The sequence below is a fragment of the Chiloscyllium plagiosum genome, unplaced genomic scaffold (genome assembly GCF_037043375.1).
Source record: "Chiloscyllium plagiosum isolate Xiang-an unplaced genomic scaffold, Cpla_swu_hap1 HiC_scaffold_35, whole genome shotgun sequence".
In the NCBI taxonomy this organism is placed as follows: domain Eukaryota; kingdom Metazoa; phylum Chordata; class Chondrichthyes; order Orectolobiformes; family Hemiscylliidae; genus Chiloscyllium; species Chiloscyllium plagiosum.
This window is the reverse complement of record NW_028270173.1, coordinates 54,957,804-54,985,418: the sequence shown is the minus strand read 5'-3', so window position 1 is coordinate 54,985,418 and position 27,615 is coordinate 54,957,804. Positions and strand designations below refer to the sequence as shown.

The following is a 27,615-nucleotide window of genomic DNA, read 5'->3' as shown; positions in this document are numbered from 1 at the left end:
CTGGGCTCTCTGTACATGACCCACTCCATTAACCCCCACACTGGGCTCTCTGTACATGACCCATCCCATCAACCCCCACACTGGGCTCTCTGTACATGACCCACTCCATTAACCCCCCACACTGGGCTCTCTGTACATGACCCACTCCATTAACCCACACACTGGCTCCCTGTACATGACCCACTCCATTAACCCTCACACTGGGTTCCCTGTACATGACCCACTCCATTAACCCCCACACTGGGCTCTCTGTACATGACCCACTCCATTAACCCACACACTGGCTCCCTGTACATGACCCACTCCATTAACCCTCACACTGGGTTCCCTGTACATGATCCACTCCATTAACCCCCACACTGGGTTCCCTGTACATGACCCACTCCATTAACCCCCACACTGGGCTCTCTGTACATGACCCACCCCATTAACCCCCACACTGGGCTCTCTATACATGACCCACTCCATTAACCCTCACACTGGGCTCTCTGTACATGACCCACTCCATTAACCCCCCACACTGGGCTCTCTGTACATGACCCACTCCATTAACCCCCACACTGGGTTCCCTGTACATGACCCACTCCATTAACCCACACCTACCGGATTCTCTGAATTTGACACAGGTTACCAGATTACCAAATTCGTCTCCTTCCTCATCCCATGAATCGCTGACTTCAATTGTTTCCCAGGAAACAACAGCTAGATTGTAAACTCCCCATGCTGGGTTTCATATCCTTCCATGCGCTTGCCTAGGATTCCCAGGACTTGCTGTGACGAGTTCCTTATGTGCCCAAACGTGTTGTTTCTCAGCCCATCAACCTTCCCAATCCGCCTGATGGCAGTCTGTGAGAGAAGGGAACCCTTCACAGTGAGGACATCCTGCAGAAGGCAATGTCAGAGCACTGCAGCCTTTCCCCCGGGAGTAACCAGGGACCCTGTTCATCCTGTGGCTACCCCTCAGCAACACGGAGGGTGGACAATGAAAAAAAAATATGGCTTGGTAGCATCTTCGGTTTTGTAAAATTCCCCTGAAAAGACTTGATGCGATTATCACCGCCGAAAGGGGGCAATCCCGATATTAACTTGGTCGTTTCCAATTCACAGTCTGACTGTAACCTGTCTGAGATACATCCTCCCAGTAACTGGTGACGAGAACCTGTTTGTCTCTTTAATTGGATGGTTTTCTGAGTCTAACCAGTTTTCTGGATCTGCAGTCCGGAAATGGTCGGAATTCAACATAAATCACTGTGTCGAGAAACTTGTTTTTGTTGTTTTCCATTTTATAAAATTAAATTGTGTTGTCCCCCCTCAGAGTGTTTTATTCCCAGTCCCTGATCGGAATAGGGAGAGTGGGTTCCCAGAATGTTGCTGATCCTTCTCTCCATCTCCCTGTTTTTTTCCCGGGTCTCTCCCGGTAAGTACAGAATTCAGCTTTCCATTCTCTCTCTCTCTCTCTCTCTGTGTCTGTGGTGAATGTGAGTCTCTTGGGGAGAGTTTGAAATGGGGGATGTTTGACCAGCCGCCTGTTATACAGCCAGCCTGATCTTTTACACATTGAAGGCAGCACAGTCTGAGAGACTCTGATGGGATTTGTGTCCAGGTCTCCTGACAGCAGGATATAGAAACCCTGAGATCAGAGAAGCTCCGAGCAAATGGGAAATGGTTCCAATGGACAATTTTAATTTTCACATCGATTGGGAGAAGCCAGACAGCTTCATCATTCCTGGTCTAAAGTCTTGTAAACCCTGCGGGGAGGAGAAGGATACTCCATGTTTAACCCAGCCCAGGCTCAGGGATCCATGATGGAGGTGACTCAGCAAGTCTGAGTCTATAGTGCTCCACCACATCTCCTCCACTTCCCGCTCCTCCGCCCTTGAGCCCCGCCTCTCCAATCGCCACCAGGACAGAACCCCACTTGTCCTCACCTACCACCCCACCAAACTCCATATACATCGTATCATCCTTCAACATTTCCGCCACCTCCAAACGGACCCCACCACCAAGGATATATTTCCCTCCCCTCCCCTATCAGCGTTCCGAAAAGACCACTCCCTCCATGACTCCCTCGTCAGGTCCACACGACCCACCAACCCAACCTCCACTCCCGGCACCTTCCCCTGCAACCGCAAGAAATGCAAAACTTGCACCCACACCTCCCCCCTTACTTCTCTCCAAGGCCCCAAGGGATCCTTCCATATCCGCCATAAATTCACCTGCACCTCCACACACATCATTTATTGCATCCGCTGCACCCGATGTGGCCTTCTCTATATGGGGAGACAGGCCGCCTACTTGCAGAATGTTTCAGAGAACACCTCTGGGACACCCGGACCAACCAACCCAATCACCCCGTGGCTCAACACTTTAACTCCCCCTCCCACTCCACCAAGAACATGCAGGTCCTTGGACTCCTCCATCGCCAGACCATAGCAACACGACGGTTGGAGGAAGAGCGCCTCATCTTCCGCCTCGGAACCCTCCAACCACAAGGGATGAACTCAGATTTCTCCAGTTTCCTCATTTCCCCTCCCCCCACCTTGTCTCAGTCAAATCCCTTGAACTCAGCACCGCCTTCCTAACCTGCAATCTTCTTCCTGACCTCTCTGCCCCCACCCCCACTCCGGCCTATCACCCTCACCTTGACCTCCTTCCACCTATCACATTTCCAACGCCCCTTGCCCAAGTCCCTCCTCCCTACCTTTTATCTTAGCCTGCTGGACACACTTTCCTCATTCCTGAAGAAGGGCTCATGCCCGAAACATCGATTCTTCTGCTCCTTGGATGCTGCCTGACCTGCTGCGCTTTTCCAGCAACACATTTTTAGCTCTGATCTCCAGCATCTGCAGTCCTCACTTTCTCCTCGAAAGTGCTTCTCCCAAGACCGAGGCAAAGTGGGCCATCCTCCTCCACCACACTCACCAAATCAATTAAAAATAGTTTTTACTTAATGTGATTATGGCTTGGCTGGTGGTGAGAAGGGCTCTGCCTGTGAGATCCTTTATGCACGCCCGGACTCTCAGCCGCACCGCACGCTGCCCTCGAAGCGGCTGCGGGGGAGACGAGACTGTCACACACCTCCTTCTGGAATGTGCCTACGCAGAAGAAATCTGGAGAGAAATGCAGTGGTGTTTGTCGAGGTACGGCCCGAGCAGCGCCGTGACACGGGACTCCGTGCTCTACGGCCTGTTCCCCGGGACGCACACCGAGACGAACATCAACTGTGCCTGGAGGATCATCAACTCGGTGAAGGACACTCTCTAGGCGGTCCGAAACCTGTTGATCTTCCAGCTGATCGAGTTGACCCCGACTGAGTGTTGCAGACTACCACATTCCAAGGTCCAGGACTACGTGTTGAGGGATGCGCCGAAGCTTGGGGCTGCTGCCACCAAGGCGCGGTGGGGAAAGACCACCGTGTAACATCTGCCTGCCTAAAGAAGAACAGGGGGCCCACGGAGTCATTTGGGCTCCGCTGACACCTCAGCTAAATTTATGGAATATGATTGATAAACGTACAGACCTGTGTATAAAAATTATAAATTCTGATCTCTGTATGTAAATGTATGTATTTTTGAATTTATAATATGTAATTAGTGGTTTAGTCCTAAATTTATACAGTTCAGTCTCCTGTAAAAATGACTAGGGGAAAAGGAGCCCCTCCCCAGCTGCAGCAGAGGCGTCCGCAGCTGCCCGGGGGACTTACCTACGGTGGCGAGCCTCGCGAAAATAATCTCCAAATTCGATGCGAAGATCGATGCTTTCATAGAAGAGTCCCGAAGTCAGTGGAATTCATTCTCGGCCATGCTAGAAAAGCACGCCCGAGACATCGAAGAAATCGAGCGCCGAGTCGGAGGGGCGTAACTAAAGGCCGCGACCTCCGAGGCCATTGCAGAATCGGCCCTGGATTGGGTCCGGACGCTCGAGCAGCGAGTCCGGACCCTAGAGAATCACATTGACAACCTCGAGAATCGAGGTCATCGATAAAATATTTGCTTGCTGGGCCTTCCCGAACGGGCATAAGAAGGCCAGCTTATAAGGTTCCTTGAACAGTCGCTTCCACAGTTATTGAATCTGGAGGCTGGATCAGGCCAGGTAAGGGTAGAATGGGCCTACCAGGTTGCAATACATGGGCCCGGCTCGAACCAGCGCCCCCGCCCGGTCCTGTCCCGGCTGCAGAGCTATAAGGTGAGGCAGACACTTTTGGAAGCCTCCAGAAATCTTGGGAAAGATCCACAAGCCATGTCTCATAAAGGATCCAAGATTATGTTATTCAATACTCTTTGCGCTACCCAGCTATACTACGCTATAGCCATGAAGGGTCCGTGTTTAACTTCGGATCACCGGAGAAGGCCAAGGAACTTTTGGACTCTCTTCGACAAATTATAAGAGTTAGTCGATGTTGTTTTGCCCTACCCCACCCCGGTTTATCCCCCACCTTTTTTTTCCTTTCATTATCTTACTGTTTATTATTATCTCCGGGGGTGGGAAGAAGGGCTTATTTATTCATCCTTTACTTAGCGATTTCCTTTCCCCCTTTATTTTATATATGTATGTTATATATATAGGCCAGAGGGTCTAGTTAATGTAGATGGGGGGGGATGGTGGCAACCATATGTTATTATCTTTGTCCTTGGGAGCGGGGTTGTTTATCCCTGTTATTTTGTATTAATATATTTAATTATTATTTGCTGAGACTGTAATTTTATAGTCATATATGTTCATATATGGTATTAACCATTACCAAATATATTCAGGTGTTGGTGTGGGTGGCGGTGAATAGGGTACTCACTGTTATTTCTAATTCAGTAGTATACTTGAATTTTCTTTATCCTATCGTGGGGTGCCTGGGTCAAGGGTGGTTGGGAGAGGTTATGATGGGTGTTTTGGAATAAGGGGGAAGATCTCCATTTAAATACGTTTTATACTTTTTTTTACTATATAGAAATAGTTTTTTTTATATATTGATCTGAATGTACTGAAGAGCTTTTATTTTTGTGAATTTTATATGTTCTATGCTCGTGATGGTTTGGATAAATACGGGTTTTGTTGTGATCTGATGTTAACACATTCCGAGCAGGTATATCACTGCTCAATTTATGTGTTAGATTAGATTAGATTACATTACAGTGTGGAAACAGGCCCTTCGGCCCAACAAGTCCACACCGACCCGCCAAGCGGCGACCCACCCATACCCCTACATTTACCCCTTACCTAACACTACAGGCAATTTAGCATGGCCAATTCACCTGACCTGCACATTTTTGGACTGTGGGAGGAAACCGGAGTACCCGGAGGAAACCCACGCAGACACGGGGAGAACGTGCAAACTCCACACAGTCGCCTGAGGCGGGAATTGAACCCAGGTCGCTGGCGCTGTGAGGCAGCAGTGCTAACCACTGTGCCACCGTGCCGCCCGTGTTATCCGTTGGAAAATTTTTTTCTCTTGAATAATGTAAGAATTTTAATGATACACTCTGGTTAGTAGTAAGTTTGATGAGTAGTTAGTTGAGTTTTGTCTTTTCTTTCTCTTGGTATTTCTTTTTCCTTGTCTGATAGATTTTGGTTATCATTTATTTAAGATTTAACTGTATGTCAATGTTTATACTTGGGTCTTTTTTTTAGTTTTCTTTTGTAAACTTGTGAAAAAAAAACCCAGCCCATGCTCAGCTGTGATGCCCTCATGGTTGAATAGGCCGGGTTATCTCAGACACCAACATCCTACTGGCCGTGTATGAAGGACTAATTAAAAAGCTCAGTGAAGGACAGTGAGGATCCTGCTCTGGATTGTCCACCCCCCTGTTTGACAGAGAGACTGTTCACACAGTAACTGTCCCCCACGGTCTCACACTTCATCCTCCCAAAATATTCCTGTTTCTCTTCATTTCAATCTGGCTTCACTCACCGCAAATCTTTCCTGGTTATGGTGATAAACCACAGCCCTGCCCCTGGGTTATCCTGAATTCCTCACTCCAGGTGGACCATGGGCAGGATTTTTCTTCCATTTATGCCAGATTCCTGTTCCAGGTTAGTGATTTTCTGTTTAATATCCAATCACTGGATTGTGTCCCAGCCTCTCCCTGTGTCCACACTGACTCCATCGAGTATCTGAGTGACCCTGATTCTGTGTTTACTCCCTGTTCTGAGAGGCTGCAGCAGCTAATTCTGACCCAGTTGAATCTGATTCTGTTGATTATATCAGACAGGATTCTGACAGTGTTATAATTTGGTGGGTTATTGGAGATTGTCACTGTGTGGATGGGCCTCACTTTGACCAGCTGGAAGTGTGTGTAATTGTTTTCAGCCTGACCTTTACAGATATAACATGTTGAAAGTGATTTTAAGGGCAGTCTCTCACATTAGCGATGTCCCTGATGTCTGTGATGTGCTTCTAGTTTTGTAGCCCAGATATATTAATATGATGTTTATTTTCATGTTGAGTAACTTCCAGCTTTCATTGTTTGCTTTATAGAGGCTAATGTAATCACTGTGATTTACACAGTTGTTTCTGGAATTAAGAATTTTCCTGAGGTTACAAACACTGCAACAGTCAATGGAGTTATCATAGCTTCTCGTGACAGTAAAACCCAACAGTGCATCCCCAGGCAGCAGTTCATGGCAGAATCCTTCAATGTGAATTTCTGGGATTATCTCACACACCGGGCAAAAATACGTGCAAACATAGCAAAGGAAACAATGAGTGCAATAATGAAGAGGACAAACCAGACATCTGGTAAGATGTGGCTGATTGAATTTCTCTATTGGTTGTCCCCTTTCATCCTTTCATCATAAAACCTCATTCATTCCCCAACACTGACATTTGGTCCCCAGGACTGGGAGAGACGTAATAGACCTCAATGCTTCCCTTATCTCTGGGAGCCTTTTCCACCCACAGTGCACCACCAACATTCACCCCACTTCTTCATATCTTTTGAGCGACCGAAATAGGGAATTGTAGACACAGTGCAGTCAAAATGTTTTCCAAGGGTTTAACAAAACGTCTTAGATTTTGTACTCCGTTCGTCTATTTGCAAAGCCTATTGAAATCTCAGCTTTCAGTGTGACCCACCTTCCAACCATTGCTTTCTGAGATGTTCGACTATATCTGTGAGAGTCTGAGTCACTGAGCAGATTCAGGTAACCTTTAATGTGATCGACAGCCTCAGTTACAGCATGTGATGTTGAGGTATCCCTCTGTAATTGGCTCTCTATACAGCATCTTACACAGTTCAAGTTTACCTCAATGTATTTCATCATATCACTGAACAACAAAGAGATGGACAGGTCATTGGCCCACCCCTGGTCCTTCATGACATTTTCTCAGACTTTCTTATCTTTCTTCTTGAGGTTTTTCACAATAGATACTGTATTCCAGTGACATCTCCCTGCTGCATCATGTTAACTGCCATTTACTGGATACTTGCTTCAGGAATCTTTCACATTTCTCATCACAGGAAATACAAAAGAATATTGGTTTTTAAATGGTCCCAACAAAGTTAGGTAGTTTCACCAAATGTTAGAATTCTTCAGCTAACAAACTGTGTCTTAAAGTGTTCATTCAATCCACATTCCAATATCTGCTGATCTCTGTTTTCATTCCTGTAGTAATGGGGAGGGGGAGGGGGGAGGGAGAGTGGGGATTGTGTTCACTGTCTGAAACTGGTTTGAATATTTTCCTCCAGTACTTTTAGTGTTTTTTTTATATATATGTAGATTCACAACTACTTCAGAATCGATATCTATGATTATCTGAAGAATCATAAATGAAACCTACTCTTATTATTGTAACATATTGATTAAATAATTCAAGAGAAACAACTAATTAGCGTGAAATGTTCTTATCTAAGAAAGCAACTGCAGCTGCACCTTCTCTCTCAGTCAGTAACCTTGATTACACAGAGTTACTATTGTCCTCCATGTGAAGGCTACGTGAAGCAAACATTTTCCTAAGTGCTGTAACTACTGTCAGCCATGTCCTGCTGCATTAACCATGGGCAGCCAGCAGCCATTTTGTGCCGCTCAGTCATGGGAACCCTGACACCAGACAATGTCACACAACGTGGTTCTTCCTGTTATGTGAGTATCTCTGTTTCTTCAAACCTGGCCCTATGCAGTAACATCTTACAGGCACCCCGAAAGTAGAAATGTCACTGCAACATATCACAGGGTAGGAAAGTATCGCAGATGCTGGAAATCTGAAATTTAAACAGAAAATGCTGGAAATTCAAAGCTGGCCAGGCAGCATCCATCGAGAGATAAGCAGAGACAATCAAGAGTTGTGTAAAGATTTGTAGCTTGGGTGCCGGTTGCCATGGGAAGGGTATGGTCGCTGAGCGAGAAAGTTGATTTGCAGACATTTCATCCCCTGTCTGAGTGACATCTCCAGTGCTTCAGAGCCTCCTGTGAAGCGCTGCTGTACTGTGCTTTCTGGAATTTATTTGGCTCTGTTCCTTCTGATTCCAGTTGTTCATTGGAGTGGCCGGTATAAAGAGCCTAGGTAATGTGTTTTTGATGGAGTCTGTAGATGACTGGCGTGCTTCGAGAAATTCTCTGGCTGTCCTCTGTTTAGCTTGTCCTATGATGGTTGTGGAGAAAGTGAGGTCTGCAGATGCTGGAGATCAGAGCTGAAAATGTGTTGCTGGAAAAGCGCAGCAGGTCAGGCAGCATCCAGGGAACAGGAGAATCGACGTTTCAGGCAAAAGCCCTTCTTCAGGAATTCCTGAAGAAGGGCTTATGCCCGAAACGTCGATTCTCCTGCTCCCTGGATGCTGCCTGACCTGCTGCGCTTTTCCAGCAACACATTTTCAGCTAGGATGGTTGTGTTGATTCAGTCGAATTTGTGGTCCTTGGCTTCTGTATATTTGGCTGTCAGGGACAGCTGGTCAAAGTATTTAGTGGCTAGTTGGTGTTCATGGATGTGGATTGCTCGTTGTCTGCCTGTTCTATATAGTGTTTCATGCAGTCTTTGCATGGTATCTTGTAAATTACCTTAGTCTTGCACATGATGGGTAAAGGGGCTTTTGTTGAAGGTTAGATCCTAGGGAGTTAAAGGTAGAGTATTGGCTTGGATAAGGGATTGACTAACTGACACAAAACAGAGGATCAGGAAAAATAGGTCCTTCTCTGGATTGTGACCTGTAGCTAGTCTTGTGCTGCACGGGTTAGTTGTCAGACTTCAAGTATTTACAATCTGTATAAATGAACTGCAAGCAGGGTCAGGGTGTATCATAGTTAAACTCATGGATGATACTGATATTGGTGGGAAACCAGGCTATGATGAGAAGATAATACAGATAATACAGATGGATATTGGCTGGGAGAATGGGCCAGACTCTGACAGGTGGAGGTTAATGTGGATAAGTGTGGGGTTGTTCATTTTGGCCGGAAAATAAAAAGACAAATTGTCATTTCATTGGGAAGCAGGTTCACAGTGTGTCAGTGCAGAGGGATCTGGGTGTTTTTCGCCATGAATTGCAGAAAGTGGATATGCAGGTGCAGCATATAACAAGAAAGGCGAATGGAATACTGGCATTTATTGCAAAGAACATATGACAGAGGAGGAGGTGCTGGATGTCTTGAAATGGGTAAAGATGGATAAATCCGAGGACCTGATCAGGTGTACCCTAGAACTCTGTGGGAAGCTAGAGAAGTGATTGCTGGGCCTCTTGCTGAGATACTTGTATCATCGATAGTCACAGGTGAGGTGCCAGAAGACTGGAGGTTGGCTAATGTGGTGCCACTGTTTAAGAAGGGTGGTAAAACAAGCCAGGGAACTATAGACCGATGAGCCTGACCTCGGTGGTGGGCAAGTTGTTGGAGGGAATCCTGAGGGACAGGATGTGCATGTATTTGGAAAGGCAAGGACTGATTCGGTATAGTCAACATGGTTTTGTGCGTGGGAAATTATGTCTCACAAACTTGATTGAGTTTTTTGACGAAGTAACAAAGAGGATTGATGAGGGCAGAGCGGTAGATGTGATCTATATGGACTTCAATAAGACGTTCGACAAGGTTCCCCATGGGAGATTGATTAGCAAGGTTAGATCTCATGGAATACAGGGAGAACTAGCCGTTTGGATACAGAACTGGCTCAAAGATAAAAGGCAGAGGTTGGTGGTGGAGGGTTGTTTCTCAGACTGGAGGCCTGTGACCAGTGGAATGCCACAAGGATTCCACTGGTCAGAGGCCTCCAGTCTGCTGGGTCCTCTACTTTTTGTCATTTACATAAATGATTTGGATGCGAGCATAAGAGGTATATTGGGGAAGTTTGCAGATGATACCAAAATTGGAGGTGTAGTGGACAGCGAAGAGGGTTACCTCAGATTACAACAGGATCTTGACCAGATGGGCCATTGGGCTGACAAGTGGCAGATGGAGTTTAATTCAAATAAGTATGAGATGCTGCATTTTGGAAAAGCAAATCTTGGCAGAATGTATACACTTAATGGTAAGGTCCCAGGGAGTGTTGCTGAACAAAGAGACCTTGGAGTGCAGGTTCATAATTCCTTGAAAGTGGAGTCGCACGTAGATAGGATTGTGAAGAAGAAGGCGTTTGGTATGCTCCCCTTTATTGGTCAGAGTATTGAGTACAGGAGTTGGGAGGTCATGTTGAGGCTGTACAGGACATTGGTTAGGCCACTGTTGGAATATTGCATGCAATTCTGGTCTCCTTCCTATCGGAAAGATGTTGTGAAACTTGAAAGGGTTCAGAAAAGATTTACAAGGACTCAATTGGGTTGGGATATCTGGTCGGCATGGACGGGTTGGACCAAAGGGTCTGTTTCCATGCTGTAGATCTCTATGACTCTATGACTGTAAGTGTTGTTACAACAATATAAGGCATTGGTGAGACCACACCTGGAGAATTGTGTCCAGTTGTGGTCTCCTTACCTAAGGGAGGATGTGGTGACATTGCAGGCAGTTCAGAGGAGGTTCACCAGGCTGTTCCAGGGATGAAAGGGTTATTGTACGAGAAGCAATTGTATAGCTTGGGCCTGGACTCACTGGAGATCAGAGGAATGAAGGAGGATCTGATTGAGAAATATAAAATGCTCAAGGTGAATGGGAAGGTCGATGTCAAATAGATGTTCCTCTGTGGGACAGTCTCGAACAAGAGGTCATAGACATAGAGAGAGAGGAGATAGATTCAAAACTCATTTGAGAAGAAACTACCCCTTTCAGGGGGTTGTGAATCTGTGGAACTCACTGACCCAGAGCGGGGCAGAACCAATCAACAAATTCAAGAAAGAAATGGCTACGTTTCTGATGGAAAACAGGATAAAGGGGGATGGGAGCAGGCAGGAAGGTGGCGGTGAGATCAGGATAAGATCAGCCATGATCATGTTAAATGGTGGAGTGGACTCAAAGGGCTGACTTGCCCACTCTCCCTCTGAACTCCCATGTTACTAGGATTAACTGGGAATGTGTTTGAAAGCAGCATACCAAGTGTAGCACTGGAATCTATTACTTGTTGTCATTAAAATAGAAAAAAGAATTATAAAGCAAACAAAGCTAGGAATGAAGAAATATTTTAAAGATGCAGAAATTGATGGAATAATTATTAATATTTTCATGTTAAGTTATGAGCCAATCAACAAACAGTTAGACAACTAATGAATTGAGAACATGAGGGACATGAAAGAGAACATTTGACTGTCACGGTCCATTCATGATCTGGAGATATTTTTGAATCACGTTGTGCAGATATATTGTGACCCCTTTGGGGCAGCTGGGACCTGAAACAGGGCATTCTGGGAAACCACCACTGCCCCAAAAGAGGCCAACTCATTATGTTTAATTTGTGATGAATAGATTAAACAATGAGAACAAAGTTTAAAAACACTGTAATAATTAGAGGAAATTGTACAGAAGGTAGATTCATAGAATCGTACAGCACAGAGACAGACCTTACAGTCAATTCTTTCATGCAGACCAGCTATCTTAAACTGATCTAAGCCCCATTTGTCAGCATTTCGAGTCATAGAGATGTACAGCACAGAAACAGACCTTTTGATCCAAGTCATCCATGCCGACCAGATATCCTAAATTAATCTGGTCCCATTTGCCAGCACTTGGCCCATATCACTCTAAACCCTTCCTATTCATATACCCATCCAGATGTCTTTTAAATGCTGCAATTGTACCAGCCTCCACCACTTCCTGTGGCACCTCATTCCATACATGTACCACCCTCTGCGTGAAAAGGTTGCCCCTTACGTCCCTTTCCCCTCTCTCCCTGAACTTATGCCCTCGAGTTCTGGACTCCCCCACCCCAGGAAAAATACCTTGTCTATTTATCCTATCCATGCCCTCGTGATTTTATAAACCTCTATCAAGTCACCCCATAGTCTCCAACGTTCCAGGGAAAACAGCCCCAGCCTGTTCAGCCTTTCCCTTCAGCTCAAACCCTCAACCCTGACAAAATCCTTGAAAATCTTTTCTGGACCCTTCCAAGTTTCACAACATCCTTCCCATAGGAAGGAGACCAGAATTGCATGCAATATTCGAAAAGCAGCCTTACCAATGTCCTATATAGTCACAACATAACTCCCAACTCCTGTCCTCAATACTCTGACCAATAAAGGAAGGCATACAAAATGCCTTCTTCATTATCCTATCTACCTGCAACTCTACTTTCAGGGATGCTGTGGTTCTGTTCGCCGAGCTGAAAGTTTTTGTTGCAAACGTTTCGTCCCCTGTCTAGGTGACATCCTCAGTGCTTGGGAGCCTCCTGTGAAGCGCTTCTGTGGTGTTTCCTCCGGCATTTATAGTGGCCTGTCCCTGCCACTTCCGGTTGTCAGTTTCAGCTGTCCGCTGTAGTGGCCGGTATATTGGGTCCAGGTCGATGTGTTTGTTGATGGAGTTTGTGGATGAGTGCCATGCTTCTAGGAATTCCCTGGCTGTTCTTTGTTCCGCTTGCCCTATAATGGTAGTGTTGTCCCAGTCAAATTCATGTTGCTTGTCGTCTGCGTGTGTGGCTACTAGGGATAGCTGGTCGTGTCGTTTCGTGGCTAGTTGATGTTCGTGGATGCGGATCGTTAGCTGTCTTCCTGTTTGTCCTATATAGTGTTTTGTGCAGTCCTTGCATGGGATTTTGTACACTACATTAGTTTTGCTCATGCTGGGTATCGGGTCCTTCGTTCTGGTGAGTTGTTGTCTGAGAGTGGCTGTTGGTTTGTGTGCTGTTATAAGTCCTAGTGGTCGCAGTAGTCTGGCTGTCAGTTCAGAGATGTTCTTGATGTATGGTAGTGTGGCTAGTCCTTTGGGTTGCGGCATGTCCTCGTTCTGTTGTCTTTCCCTTCGGCATCTGTTGATGAAATTGCAAGGATATCAGTTTTTGGCGAATACATTGTACAGGTGTTCCGCTTCCTCTTTTTGCAGTTCTGGAGTGCTGCAGTGTGTTGTGGCCCTTTTGAATAGTGTCTTGATGCAACTTCGTTTGTGTGTATTGGGGTGGTTGCTTTCATATGTGGTGTTTCCTCCAGCATTTATAGTGGCCTGTCCCTGCCGCCTCCGGTTGTCAGTTTCAGCTGTCCGCTGTAGTGGCCGGTATATTGGGTCCAGGTCGATGTGTTTGTTGATGGAGTTTGTGGTTATGAAAGCAACCACCCCAATACACACAAACGAAGTTGCATCAAGACACTATTCAAAAGGGCCACAACACACTGCAGCACTCCAGAACTGCAAAAAGAGGAAGAGGAACACCTATACAAGGGATTTGCCAAAAACGGATATCCTCGCAATTTCATCAACAGATGCTGAAGGGAAAGACAACAGAACGAGGACATGCCGCAACCCAAAGGACTAGCCACACTACCATACATCAGGAGCATTTCAGAACTGACAGCCAGACTACTGCGACCACTAGGACTCATAACAGCACACAAACCAACAGCCACTCTCAGACAACAACTCACCAAAACGAAGGACCCGATACCCAGCATGAGCAAAACTAATGTAGTGTACAAAATCCCATGCAAGGACTGCACAAAACACTATATAGGACAAACAGGAAGACAGCTAACGATCCGCATCCACGAACATCAACTAGCCACGAAACGACACGACCAGCTATCCCTAGTAGCCACACACGCAGACGACAAGCAACATGAATTTGACTGGGACAACACTACCATTATAGGGCAAGCGGAACAAAGAACAGCCAGGGAATTCCTAGAAGCATGGCACTCATCCACAAACTCCATCAACAAACACATCGACCTGGACCCAATATACCGGCCACTACAGCGGACAGCTGAAACTGACAACCGGAAGTGGCAGGGACAGGCCACTATAAATGCCGGAGGAAACACCACAGAAGCGCTTCACAGGAGGCTCCCAAGTACTGAGGATGTCACCTAGACAGGGGACGAAACGTTTGCAACAAAAACTTCCAGCTCGGCGAACAGAACCACAGCAACGAGCACCCGAGCTACAGATCTTCTCGCAAACTTTGAACTTTCAGGGAGCTATGAACCTGCACTCCAAGGTCTCTTTGTTCAACAGCACTCCCTCGGACCATATCATTCAGTGTATATGTCATGCTCTGATTTGCTTTTCCAAAATGCAGCACCTCACATTTATCTAGACCAAACTCCGCTGCCACTCCTCAGCCCGTTGGCCCATCTGATCAAGACCCCGTTGTAATCTGAGGTAACCTTCTTCAATGTCCACCACATCTCCAATTTTGGTGTCATCTGCAAACTTACTAACTATATCTCCAATGGTCACACCCAAATCATTTATATAAATGACAAAAAGCAGTAGAGCCATCACTGATCCTTGTGATATACCACTGGTCACAGGCCTCCACTCTGAAAAGCAACCTTCCACCCCCACCCTCTGTCTTCTATTTTTGAGCCAGTTCTATATTCAAATGGCTAGTTCCCCTGTATTCCATGAGATCTAACCTTGCTAACCAGTCTTCCATGTGGAACTTTGTCGAATGTCTTCCTGAAGTCCGTATAGGACTACCACTCTGCCCTCATCAATCTTCTTTGTTACTTCCTCAAAAAACTCAAATCAAGTTTGTGAGACATGATTTCCCTCACACAAACCCATGCCGACTATCCCCAATCAGCCTTTTCCTTCCCAAATACGTGTAAATCCTGTCCCTCAGGATTCCCTCCAACAAAGTGCCACCACCAATGTCAGGGTCACCGGTCTGTAGTTCCCTGGGTTTTCCTTACCACCCTTCTTAAATAGTGGTACCATGTTAGCCAATCCCCAGTCTTCTTGTGACTATCGATGATACAAATATCTCAGCAAGGGGCCCAGCAATCACTTCCCGAGCTTCCCACAGAGTTCTAGGGTATACCTGATCAGGTCCTGGGGATTTATCCACTTTTATGTGTTTCATGACATCCAGCACTTCCTCCTCTGTCGTCTGGACATTTTTCAAGATGTCACCATCCATTTCCCTACATTCTATATCTTCTATGTCCTTCTCCAGAGTAAACCCTGATGCAAAATACTCATTTAGCATCTCCTCCATCTCCTCTGGCTCCATACAAAGGCTGCCTCTCCCTACTTACCCTTCTGTCCTTATTTGTAAAAACCCTTTGGATTCTCCTTAACCCTATTTGGCAAAACTATCGCTTGTCCCCTTTTTGCCCTCCTGATTTCTGTCTTAAGTATACTCCTACTGCATTTATACTCTTCTAAGGATTCACTTGATCTATCCTGTCTATATTGTCATATGCTTCCTTCTTATTCTTAACCAAACCCTCAATTTCTCTTGTCATCCAGCATGCCTATACCTACCAGCCTTTCTTTTCCCCCTGACAGAAATATACTGCCTCTGGACTTCTATTGTCTCACTTTTGAAGGTTTCCCATTTTCCAACCATCCCTTTACCTGCGAACATCTGCCCCCAGTCAGCTTTTGAAAGTTCTTGCCTAATACCATCAAACTTAGCCTTCCTCCAATTTAGAACTTCAACCTTTAGGTCAGGTCTATCTTTTTCCATCACTATTTTAAAACTAATAGAATTATGGTCGCTGGCCCCAAAGTGCTCCCCCACTGACACCTCAGTCACTTTTACCTTATTTCCCAAGACTCAGTCAAGTTTTCCTCCTTCTCTAGTAGGTACATGCACATACTGAATCATAAAGTTTTCTTGTACACAAATTCCTCTCCATCTAAACGCTTAACACTATGGCAATCCCAGTCTATGTTTGGAAAGTTGAAATCCCCTTCCATAACCACCCGATTATTCTTACAGATAACTGAAATCTCCTTACAAACCTGTTTCTCATTTTTCCACTAACTATTAAGGCATCTACAATCCCAGAAAGGTGATCATCCCTTTCTTATTTCTCAGTTCCACCCAAATAACTCACCTTGATGTACTCCCAGGAATATCCTCCTTCAGTTATACTATCCCTTTTCAAAAATGCCGCTCCCCTTCCTCTCTTGCCCACCCCCCACCGACCCCACCGCTTGCAATCCTTCTCTGACATTTGTATCCTGGAACATTAAGCGACCAGCCTGATCATCCCTGAGCCACATTTCTGGAATTGCTATGATATCCCAGTCCCATGTTCCCAGCCATGCCCTGAGTTCATTTGCCTTCTCTATTCGGCCTCTTGCATTGAAGTAAATGCAGTTTAATTTATCACTGCTATCTTGTTGTCTGCTATGTTCCTTCCTGCCCCAGCTGTTTGACTAACTCCCTTTCCCAACTGTACCAGTCTCGGCTTGATCACCTTTCTCAATATCTCCCTGGGTGCGCCCCCTCCCTCCACCTTACTCATTTAAATCCTCCTGAGCAGCTCTAGCAAATCTCCCTGCCAGTATATTAGTCCCCTTCCAATTTAGATGCAATCTATCCTTCTTGTACAGGTCACTTCTACCTCAGAAGAGATTCCAAAGATCCAAAAATGTGAATCCCTCTCCCATATACCAGCTCCTCAGCCACGTATTCATCTGCTCTATCCTCCTATTTCTACCCTCACTAGTTCGCAGCACCAGGAGTAATCAAGATATTACTACCCTCGAGGACCTCCTTTTTAAATCTCTGCCCAACTCTCTATATTCTCCATTCTGAATCTCATCCTTTTCCCTTCTTATGTCGTTGGTTCCAACATGTACAATGACCTCCTGCTTGTCCCTCTCCCCTTTTGAGAACATTCTTCACTCTGTCTGAGATATCCTTGATCCTGAGACCAGGGAGTTAACACACCATTCTGATTTTTCACGGCTGGTCACAGAAACGTCATCTGTGCCTCTGAATAGAGAGTGTCGTGACACAATCGATTGCTTGGAACCCGACGTACCCGTCATTACATGAGAGCCAGTCTTGATACCAGAAACTTGGCTGTTCCTGTTACATTCACCTGAGACTCCATCACCCCTTACATTTTCCAAAACAGCATACTTGTTTGAAATGGGAATAGCCACAGGAGACCCCTGCACTTCGTGCCTAACTCTCCTACCTTTCCTGGAGGTAACCCATCTATCTGACCGTATCTGCGGCTTTTCTGCCTTCCTGTAACTGCCATCCATCACACCCCATTGCTCTAGCAAATTCCTCATTGCCTTCAACTGTAGCTCCAACCGATCCATGCGATTCAATAGGATTCGCAACCAAACACATTTCCTGTAAACATAATCATCAGTAACATGAAAACTCTCCCTAACCTCCCACATCCGACAGGAAGAGCATATCACTCTACTAAAGGCTATCACTGCTCCTTCACAATCTACGGATCCAGAAAATATCACCGTCTTATTGCGCTGGAAAGCAGTACTCCAGGCTAACTGGGAATGTTTGGTTTATATTTCTAAACATTTAATCAAGAGACAGGATACAATTAAACAAATAATCAAAACAGAATTTACTCTATTCGGTTCTGCAGACTTCCAGAAAGGTTACATATCAAAAATTATGAATGTATCTGTTCCTGTGCTGGTTCCTCCAAGGTCAGCTGTGAATTTCGCTGTTTGCTAACTTTCCAAGACACACTCTGATATCCACAGATACGTGAACTCTTTGTCTGCCTTTCCTCCTTACCCAAAATGCAACACCTTTTATTTAAATTAAACTCCTCAGCACTGTTTTGGTGTCATCTGCAAATGAAACATTACTGACCATTCCTCCTATCTGCACATCCAAATCATTTATAAAACTGACAGAAGATGGACACAGGGAGTGAGTAACTTAAAGAGATTGATCCTCATCTCCATTCAGCCAGGCTCAGGGGAAGAGATTGCACAGCCCCACACAGGGAGAGAGTCCTTGTAAATAACACACAGAGTCTGATCGTGGGCCAGTGCCTGTGGGAGGCTGACAGAGTGGTCACGGACAGACATGGACTACATCCCCCAGAATGCAGCCTGTGATTGAGACAAATGATCAGAAGGACTGGGCCTGTCGTTCCAGGACAGTGGGAATGTGAGTGCTGGAATTCTGACCTGGATCAGAGAGCATATTGCTTATTTGCTCCAGGTTGAGGTGTGAGACAGCAGTTGGAGAAAGGGGCAGTGCTGCCTGAGTCTGGGACCCTCTGACAGCACAGGCCTTGGGGATTAGCCCCATGTGTAACTCCCTCACCCCCTGGGCCTGGTACAGGATAATTTGACCGGATTCTTTCTCTGGTTAAATAATTTGTTAATTATCTATGTCTGTTTGATCACTGACAGGAATTCACACTTTTCAACAGCTAACTACTGTTGAGGTCAGTGATGACGGCAGCATTAAGAAATCGATGAGATTTGGATTTGATGGAAAGGATTTTATCAGTTTAGAACCAGACACAATGAGATGGATCACATCCAATCCCATTGCAGTGATGACTAAAGAGAAATGGGATTCTGATGAATCCTGGAACAACTACTGGAAAAGAAATCTGGAAGAACTCGCTGTTGAATATTTAAACAGATATCTGGAAGCTGGAAAAGATTATTTCAAAAGGAAAAGTATGTATTTCTGTTTTGCTCCATGTTCTGATCTAGCCTCACTGATCTATGAAACCGCTCTCCCATTCCATTCAGTGTCTGTCTATTGTTTGTGATTTCACCCTTTCCCATCACAGTTCAGCCTGAAGTGTTCATCTCCAGGAGGGAGCCCAATGGTCAGGACAAGCCGCTCACTCTCTCCTGCCTGGTCACTGGGTTTGATCCTGTAGACATTGAGGTGACCTGGCTAAGGAATGGAAAGGTCATGTCTGAGACCCAATCCTCAGGGGTTCGACCGAACCACGATGGGACCCATCAGATCCAGAAAGAGATTGAGATCAATGTTGGGGATGAGGATCAATACTCCTGTCACATTGAACACAGCAGCCTGGCAGAGACCCAGCTCTATCAGTGGGGTAAGTGACAGGTGAAATCATTTAGAGGACACTTTTTCACTTCCTTGTTTGCAACTACCCACCTTGTTCTCTGCGTTGATATGTCATGTTGGTCTCACTGAGTTAAAGATTTCAATTCTAAGTTTGAAAGGGTCACCGAATTCCAGAGCCTTTAGGGGATTCCAGATTCCCAAAGACCTGTGAAGTACTCGTCGATTTCACTCCGGAATAATCTCACTAGAATTACAAGCAGATTCCCTTGTATTCCAGGCTTCAGCACAAGACATGGGCCCAGATTGTCCAGCAGCCAGACACCCTGCGAGAGGAGGGTGTGGACCCGTCAGAATTCCTGACTCACGGAATGGGATTTGTCCGGGAAGTTTCAACTTCCAATGGACAATTACCTCAATCCGGAACCCTCTGGAAAGATCTCAGGTTCTGAGGTTAGGGATTGGAAGCTTCTTTAACTCCTAGTGTGATGATGCTGTCACTTTAAAAGGTTGTTGGTGTCCTAGTTTTTGTTTGGAAGAGAGGTTGTAAGGCAGAGGCACCAAACATGCTGCTGGTGATGACTGAGGTAAACCAGTTGTAAGGCCTTGGGGTTTTATTTTAAGCTGGAACAATAGAAGCAGTCTGAATGGGCGTGGCCAGCTCTTACAGATCCAGATTTCTCAGTTTGTTTTTTTTCAGTTACATCAGAAGCTTTTGGGGTCTCAAAAGAGTTGGCAGCTTCAGTGAGTGTCACCTGGCTACTACTCTCTGCATTTATTTTTTGATATTGTTTCCTCTGGGACTGGAGAACTGCATGTAAGAATCTGTGTCTGAATTTACCTTTTTGCCAAGGTGTTTATGGGATGTAACAATTGGAACAGTTAATTAATAATAAGTACTGTATTCGGTTACATTTTTCAATTGTTAAGTTATTCAAAATTCCTTTTTTGTTTTTATTTTAATGACAGCGTTTAAATAAATTGTGTTTTGCTTAACATTGAGTTGTTTGAACACTTGCATTGTATCTGGAACACTGCACTTCCCATCCAGTTTTAAAATAAGCAGCAGTTCAGATCTAGGCTACCTTCTTCAGATATTTTGAGGGGGCCTGATCTGGTCCCTAACAGACTGAGAAAACCGACCATCTCCAAAAGTACTGCTGATCCCTACATTCACACACAGACCAGGATATCTGGTCAGTGTGGGCAAGTTGGACTGAACATACACACTTGTTGTGTGACTCTTTAACTCTTTGACTCCATCCCCTCAAAATACATGACCTGACCTTCTGCAACCAACACTTGACCTCTCCCCAGCACCAACACCAGCTCACCGCCTCCAGACGTCTGTCAGACTCGCAGTGCATCACCCTGGACAGACAACTGGGACACAACACAGAACTCCACAACTGGATCCCTAACAAGGCCCCCTCACCAGCCCACTGTGGCACCCAAACCCCATTCCATTGGTACTCAACATCCCCAACACTCACCAGTGAGTTCCCAAACTGCCCCTTGCCCAACCACTGAGGAAGTGCCTTCTGGGTACCTAACTACACCCCTCCAACCATTCACTCACTCCTTCACCTCACCCAAGGCCGATCTACCCCACCAGCACTAGTAAGGACAGGACACAGAGATATTGGGGAGAATGGGAACTGAACTGTCTGGGGAGGTAACCCCCAGGACAGGCACAACACGATGTTTATACCCCTATCAATGGGATCCTTGGTGACTTCACTGGAGAGTGAAATCGGGAGAGGGTCAAACCCGCATTTCAACCAATCCCAACAGCTCGGAGGGTTATAATTGTTCCCAATTAACACAGGGTTAGAAATAAATCCAGGAACATAGAGAATCCTGATATATTTCCAATGTGTTTCAGAAAATCTGAAAAGCAATTGGCTGCATTCCCAACTTGGAAGTCTCATTGCATCAATGGTCATACTATTGGCTGTTATTGTCGGGATAGTCGGAATAATCATCTGGAAATGGTCACGGAGAGGTAAGAATCAGAGAGAGGGGAATGTGGAACTGAGGGGACTGGGTGAGTGTGGGGGGATCTCCAGTACTGGGAGTACAGGGCACTGTGGGGAATGGAACTGATTGAATTCCCACACACAGATACACACGTATAAACACGTCTCGTTCCCTGTCTGATCTTCCTTTACGTGATCAGCCCAGACCAGGTCTAATATTGATCATTAGACCCACTGCACCCAATCAGATCCTCACTGACTGAATATTAATGGAATGGAAGGGATTTTCTGCACCTCCATAAAGTGTAAGGATGGAGGGGAGTATGGGAATGAGGATTTCTGACACAATCCCTGTAAAACCTTCCTTCCTGCCTTGTTTGGGCACCATCACCTTGATAAATTTTGAAGATCTCTCTCCCTTAATGAGTTTGTGCAGTTTTGGATGACTTATTACTTAGGTTTGACCCTCGGCGTGTGACTGATACCGATCATGTTATTCCAGGCATTTGGTTTGTCTCCAGTCCCACCGTATTTTTAATGTTTTGGAATGATCTCTCTGCCCCATTTAATGGGATTCTGGATCATCCCTTCTCTTGTTATCCAGCTGTTGACACTTTCCTCCCACCATCTGACATTTGTGATCACCTGCAGAGACTCCACTCACCCCATTTGGATGATCTTTTGATCTCTCTGCCCATTGATCTCCCTGCTGATAAATTCGGTGTCTGTGAGCTTCTCTCTCACTTCACCTGAGGAAGGGGCTATGCTCAGAAAGCTTGTGATTTCAAACAAACCTGTTGGACTGTAACCTGGGGCCGTGTGTGTTTCTGACTGTGTTCACACGAGTCCAATACCAACACCCCCACATCAATCTCCATCCCCTCACACTTGTTGTGTTCTCACTCTCTGAGAATGGATTATTCCCCATCCTAATGGACATTTATTTTGTTTCTGCAGGTTCACCAAAGGGGACTTACACAACAGCTCCCAGTAAGTGGCTGAGGGGACAGAGTTTTGGGAATGATGAAGAAGGTAATGGGAGGTGTAGAGTAGATTCCCTACAGTGTGGAAACAGGCCCTTCAGCCCAACAAGTCCACACAGACCCTCCAAAGAGTAACCCACCCAGACCGATCCCGCAACCCTAAAGTTACCCCTGACTAACAATGTAACATGGCCATTTCACCTGACCTGCACACCTTTGGATTGTGGGTAGAAACCGGAGCACCCGGAGGAAACCCACACAGACACGGGGAGAATGTGCAAACTCCGCACAGTAACCCGAGGTGGGAATTGTACCCGGGTCCCTGGTGCTGTGCGGCAACAGTGCTAACCACTGAGCCACCGTGCTGCCCCTATTAGTGTAGAGTTATATTTGCCAGGGTGTTGCTCAGGGTGATGGGTCCGTCTCCTCACCATGCTGTTTCTCAGCCAACACTCTCTTATCGTCCTGTTTCACTACTCCATGTCCCCAGTGTCTCTCCTTCGAATTGTCACCCTCCATTCTCTTCCCCCACTGCCCCTCCCTCCACTCACTCACCCTTAATTCCCACAGGGGGGTGATCGGAGAGTCTGGTTAGTTAGAGCTGAGGGTGATTAAATCCTGGGTCCAGTGAGTGATAGAGAATATCTCACACTGTCTCATTTTATATTTGATATAACTTCTCACATTCTGTTTTTATTTTCTCAGCTTCTGATATCTCTGGTGCAGCTTCTTCATGATTCAGTAAGTGACATGTCAACTTTTCTCTGACTGAAATTTATTCAGATTTATATTCTCTAGATTTATTTGTAGCATTTTCACATCCCTCCTGACCATGTCCCACACTCCCATACACTGTTAAACCCTGTCAGACTAATTCCCCTCCCCTCCTGACCCTGTCCCACCCTCCGAGTCACTGTTATACCCTGTCAGACTAATCCCCCTCCTCTCCTGACACTGTCCCACCCTCCCAGTCACTGTTAAACCCTGTCAGACTAATTCCCCTTCCTTCCTGACCCTGTCCCATGCTCCCAGACACTGTCAAACCCTGTCAAACTAATTCCCCTCCCCTCCTGACCCTGTCCCACTCTCCCAGACACTTTTAAACTCTGTCAGACTAATTCCCCACACCTCCTGACCCTGTCCCATGCTCCCAGACACTGTCAAACCCTGTCAAACTAATTCCCCTCCCCTCCTGACCCTGTCCCACCCTCCCAGTCACCGATAAACCCTGTCAGACTAATTCCCCTCCACTCCTGCACCTGACCCACCGACCGAGTCACTGGTAAACTCTGTCAGATTAATTCCCCTCCCCTCCCCACCCTGAAGTGATTGCCTTGTATCTGTCCATTCCTGACCTTGTGGGTTTCCTGGGCCCCACTGCAGGACATTCCCGGAACCTCACTGCAGAATAACGGAATTCTCCTGTTCGAGTGTGAACATGGACATCATTGTCTATCCTTCCATATTACAGCAGACACACAGAATTACAGCTCATTGTTCACACTCAATTCCTTCAGGACTGAGATCAATTTTTCTGGGAATGTGTTTCCACAGATTGAGCAGTGGATCCCAGATCCTCAGGTTTGGATCCTGATTCTTCAAGTGGGACGTTCTCAAGTCGTGTTTCCATCCCGTCTCAGAAATGTGAGCAGTGTCACCGTCAGAGGGATCTTCACAGATGGTTCCTCCCTCACACTTTCTCATCCTCACTGTCTTCAGTGGGTCACTGATTTACCTGAAATGAAGCAACATCCCGAGGCAACTCAGAGGCAATTTTTATACTGAAGGAATTGATTTTGCATCTGACGTTAACAAATTTCAAATGTTATGTAAATCTCTGTACATAAATATCAGTTTTACATATTCTAATTCTTAAATAAATATATAAATATTATAAATCTGAGTTATTGTTGAATACTAAAATCTATCACTACTTATCACCATTGTTTAACTACAATCACCAATATGTGTCATTTGTAATCATTAAATGTTAGATTAGATTAGATTAGATTACTTAGATTAGATTAGATTACTTACAGTGTGGAAACAGGCCCTTCGGCCCAACAAGTCCACACTGACCCGCCGAAGCGAAACCCACCCATACCCCGACATTTACCCCTTACCTAACACTACTGGCAATTTAGCATGGCCAATTCACCTGACCTGCACATCTTTGGACTGTGGGAGGAAACCGGAGCACCCGGAGGAAAGCCACGCAGACACGGGGAGAATGTGCAAACTCCACACAGTCAGTCGCCTGAGTCGGGAATTGAACCCGGGTCTCATGGCGCTGTGAGGCAGCAGTGCTAACCACTGTGCCACCGTGCTGCCCACCAATTAATAAGTTATTTATTGACTTATTAATTTTGATATTTTTGTTAATATTTCACAAGAACGATTCTATTCATTTACACAGCAGCAGCTTGTGGCTCTTGGAACCAGCAGATGCTGAGCTTCAATTCAATGTGAACTGGGGGAGTTAAGACCATATCCATCTGCCTCTATTGTAAAATCCAATTCCCAGATGATAACTCCATACCCGTCAACACAATCAGGGAAAGTCCATTCCCAGAGAGTGGGAACACACAAGTGTGAGGGAATGGAGATTGTGTCAGAACCTGATGGAGATTCTGGACATCGCTTCCATTCCATCAATATTCCCTGAGGATGTGAGTGTGTGTGATGGGTTTGATGACCAACATCAGACTTGTACTAAAGCTGCTAGACTGGGTCTGCAGCAGGTGGTGAGGGAACCAACAAGAGGGAAAAACATACTTGATTCCATCTTTCCAATCTGCCAGCTGCAGGTACAAATGTCCATGACAGTCTCAGTGAGAGTGACCATCGCACTGTCCTTGTGGAGGCAAAGTCCCACTGTCACATTGGGAATAACCTCCATCGTATTGTTTAGATTAGATTACTTACAGTGTGGAAACAGGCACTTCGGCCCAACAAGTCCACACCGACCCGCCGAAGCGTAACCCACCCAGACCCATTCCCCTATATTTACCCCTTCATCTAACACTACGGGCAAATTAGCATGGCCAATTTGCCTAACCTGCACATTTTTTGGATTGTGGGAGGAAACCGGAGCACCCGGAGGAAACCCACGCAGACACGGGGAGAACGTGCAAACTCCACACAGTCTGTCGCCTGAGGTGGGAATTGAACCCGGGTCTCTGACGCTGTGAGGCAAAAGTGCTAACCACTGTGCCACCATGCCGCCCACAAAGTATTGTGTGGTACTATCACTGTGTTAAATGGAACAGACTTGGATCAGATCTAGCAGCTCAAACCTGGGTATCCATGAGGCACTGTGGGCCACCAACAGCAGCAGAACCATACTCCAGCACAATCTGTAAGCTCATGGCCTGGCATAACCCCCACTGAACCATTAGCACCAAGCCAGGGGATTAACCCTGGTTCAATTGGAAGCCACCAAACAGGACGAGTTGCAAGTCACATAACATAAGCAGCAAGTGATAGACAAAGCTAAGTGATCCCACAACCAACAGATCCGATCTCAGCTCTGCAGTCCTGCCACATCCAGCCAACTCACTGGAGGCTCCACAAATATTCCCACTCTCACTGATGAAACAGCCCATTACCTCAGTGTGAAAGATAGGCCTGAAGGTTTCACAGCAATCTTCAGTCAGAAGTGTCATCTCAGCCTCCTCCAGTGGTCCCCAGCATTACAGATACCAGTCTTCAGCCAATTCAATATCCACGTGATATCAAGAAACAGTTGAAGACACTGGGTACTGCAAAGGTTTCAGTCCCTGACTACATTCAGGCAATAGTACTGAAGGCTTGTGCTCGAGAACTTGCCACTCCCCTATCCAAACTGTTCCAGTCCAGTTATAACACTGGCATCGACCCAACAATGTAGAAAATTGCCCGGGTATATCTTAGACACAAAAAGCAGGACAAACCCAATCTGCCCCATCAGTCTCCTCTCGATCATCAGTAAAGTGATGGAAGGTGTCATTAACAGTGCGATCAAGCAGCACCTGCTCAGCAATAACCTGCTCAGTGACGCCCAGTTTGGGCTCTGCCAGGGTCACTCAGCTCCTGACCTCAATACAGCCTTGGTTCGAACATGGACAAAAGAGCTGAATTCCAGAGGGGAGGTGGGAGTGACAGCCCCTGACATCAAGGCTGCATTCGACTGAGTGTGGCATCATGGAACTCGAGCAGAACTGGAATCAATGGGTATTGGGGGAAAACTCTCCAGTGGATAGAGTCATACCTGACACATAGGAAGGTGGTCTTGGTTGTTGGAGGTCAGTCATCTCAGCTCCAGGAAAGCTCTGCAGGAGTCCCTCAGGGTAATGTCCTAGGCCCAACCGTCTTCAGCTGCTTCATCAATGACCTTCCCTCCATCATAAGGTCAGAAATGGGGATGTTTGCCAGTGATTGCACAATGTTCAGCATGATTTGCAACTCCTCAGACACTGAAGCAGTCCATGTTCAAATGCAACAAGGTCTGGACAATATCCAGGCTTGGGCTGACAAGTGGCAAGTAACATTTGCGCCACACAAATGCCAAGTTATAACCATCACCAACAAGAGACAATCCCACCACCACCCCTTGGCATTCAATGGTGTTACCATCACTGAATCCCCCCACTGTCAACAGCCTGTGAGTTATCATTGATCAGAAACTCAACTGGCCTCACCACATAAATGTAGTGGCTACAAGAGCAGGTCAGAGGCTAGGGATACTGCAGCAAGTAACCCGTCTCCTGATTTCCCAAAGCCTGTCCACCAACTACAAGACACAGGTCAGGAGTGTGATGGAATACTCCCTGCTTGCCTGGATGAGTCCAGCCATCTCAACACTGAAGAAAATTGATACCATCCAGGACTTAGCAACCCAACTGATTGGCACTGTATCCACCAACATCCAGTCCCTCCACCACTGACACTCAGTTACAGCAGTGTTTGCGATCTACAGAAATTCATCAAAGATCCTTAAACAGTGCCTTCCAAACCCACAACCACCTCCATCTGGAAGGTCAAGGTCAGCAGATATATGGGAACACCACCACCTTCATGTTCCCCTCCAAGCTACTCACCATCCTGACTCGGAAATATATCACCATCCCTTCACTGTTGCTGGTCAAAATCCTGGATTTCCCTCCCGAATGGCATTGTGGCTCAACCCACAGGAGGTAGACTGCAGCAGTTCAAGAAGGCAGATCACCACCACCTTCTCAAGGGCAACTAGGGACGGGTAATAAATGCTGGCCAGTCAGAGACACCCACATCCCACACAAACAGAATCAATACAAAAACTGGGGGAGGTGTGATACATGGTTATTGTCTCTGGAGGAGGAATCCAGTGACCAAAGTATCATTCCAGAATGAGAAG

At 46.1% G+C, this 27,615-nt stretch overlaps 2 protein-coding genes across 2 annotated transcripts in view; both read left to right on the top strand.

Moving 5' to 3' along the window:
• The window catches only part of LOC148140941 (class I histocompatibility antigen, F10 alpha chain-like), a 187,250-nt gene that overhangs the window by 129,649 nt on the left and 29,986 nt on the right, over positions 1 to 27,615 (top strand). The window lies entirely within an intron of this gene.
• LOC148140942 (class I histocompatibility antigen, F10 alpha chain-like) lies at positions 893 to 22,978 on the top strand. The gene is made up of 7 exons (XM_087979695.1): positions 893 to 1,417; positions 6,470 to 6,730; positions 18,640 to 18,915; positions 19,032 to 19,310; positions 21,165 to 21,284; positions 22,216 to 22,248; positions 22,947 to 22,978. Exons 1-7 carry the CDS (start codon positions 1,366 to 1,368, stop codon positions 22,976 to 22,978), a joined length of 1,053 nt encoding a protein of 350 aa, XP_087835821.1. The 5' UTR covers positions 893 to 1,365.

Coding starts and splice junctions, on each gene's coding strand:
- LOC148140942 (XM_087979695.1), top strand. CDS start 1,366: ATGTTGCTGATCCTTCTCTCCATCTCCCTGTTTTTTTCCCGGGTCTCT. Junction 1,418..6,469: donor TTTTTCCCGGGTCTCTCCCG/GTAAGTACAGAA, acceptor TTTGCTTTATAG/AGGCTAATGTAATCACTGTG. Junction 22,249..22,946: donor GACTTACACAACAGCTCCCA/GTAAGTGGCTGA, acceptor TTATTTTCTCAG/CTTCTGATATCTCTGGTGCA.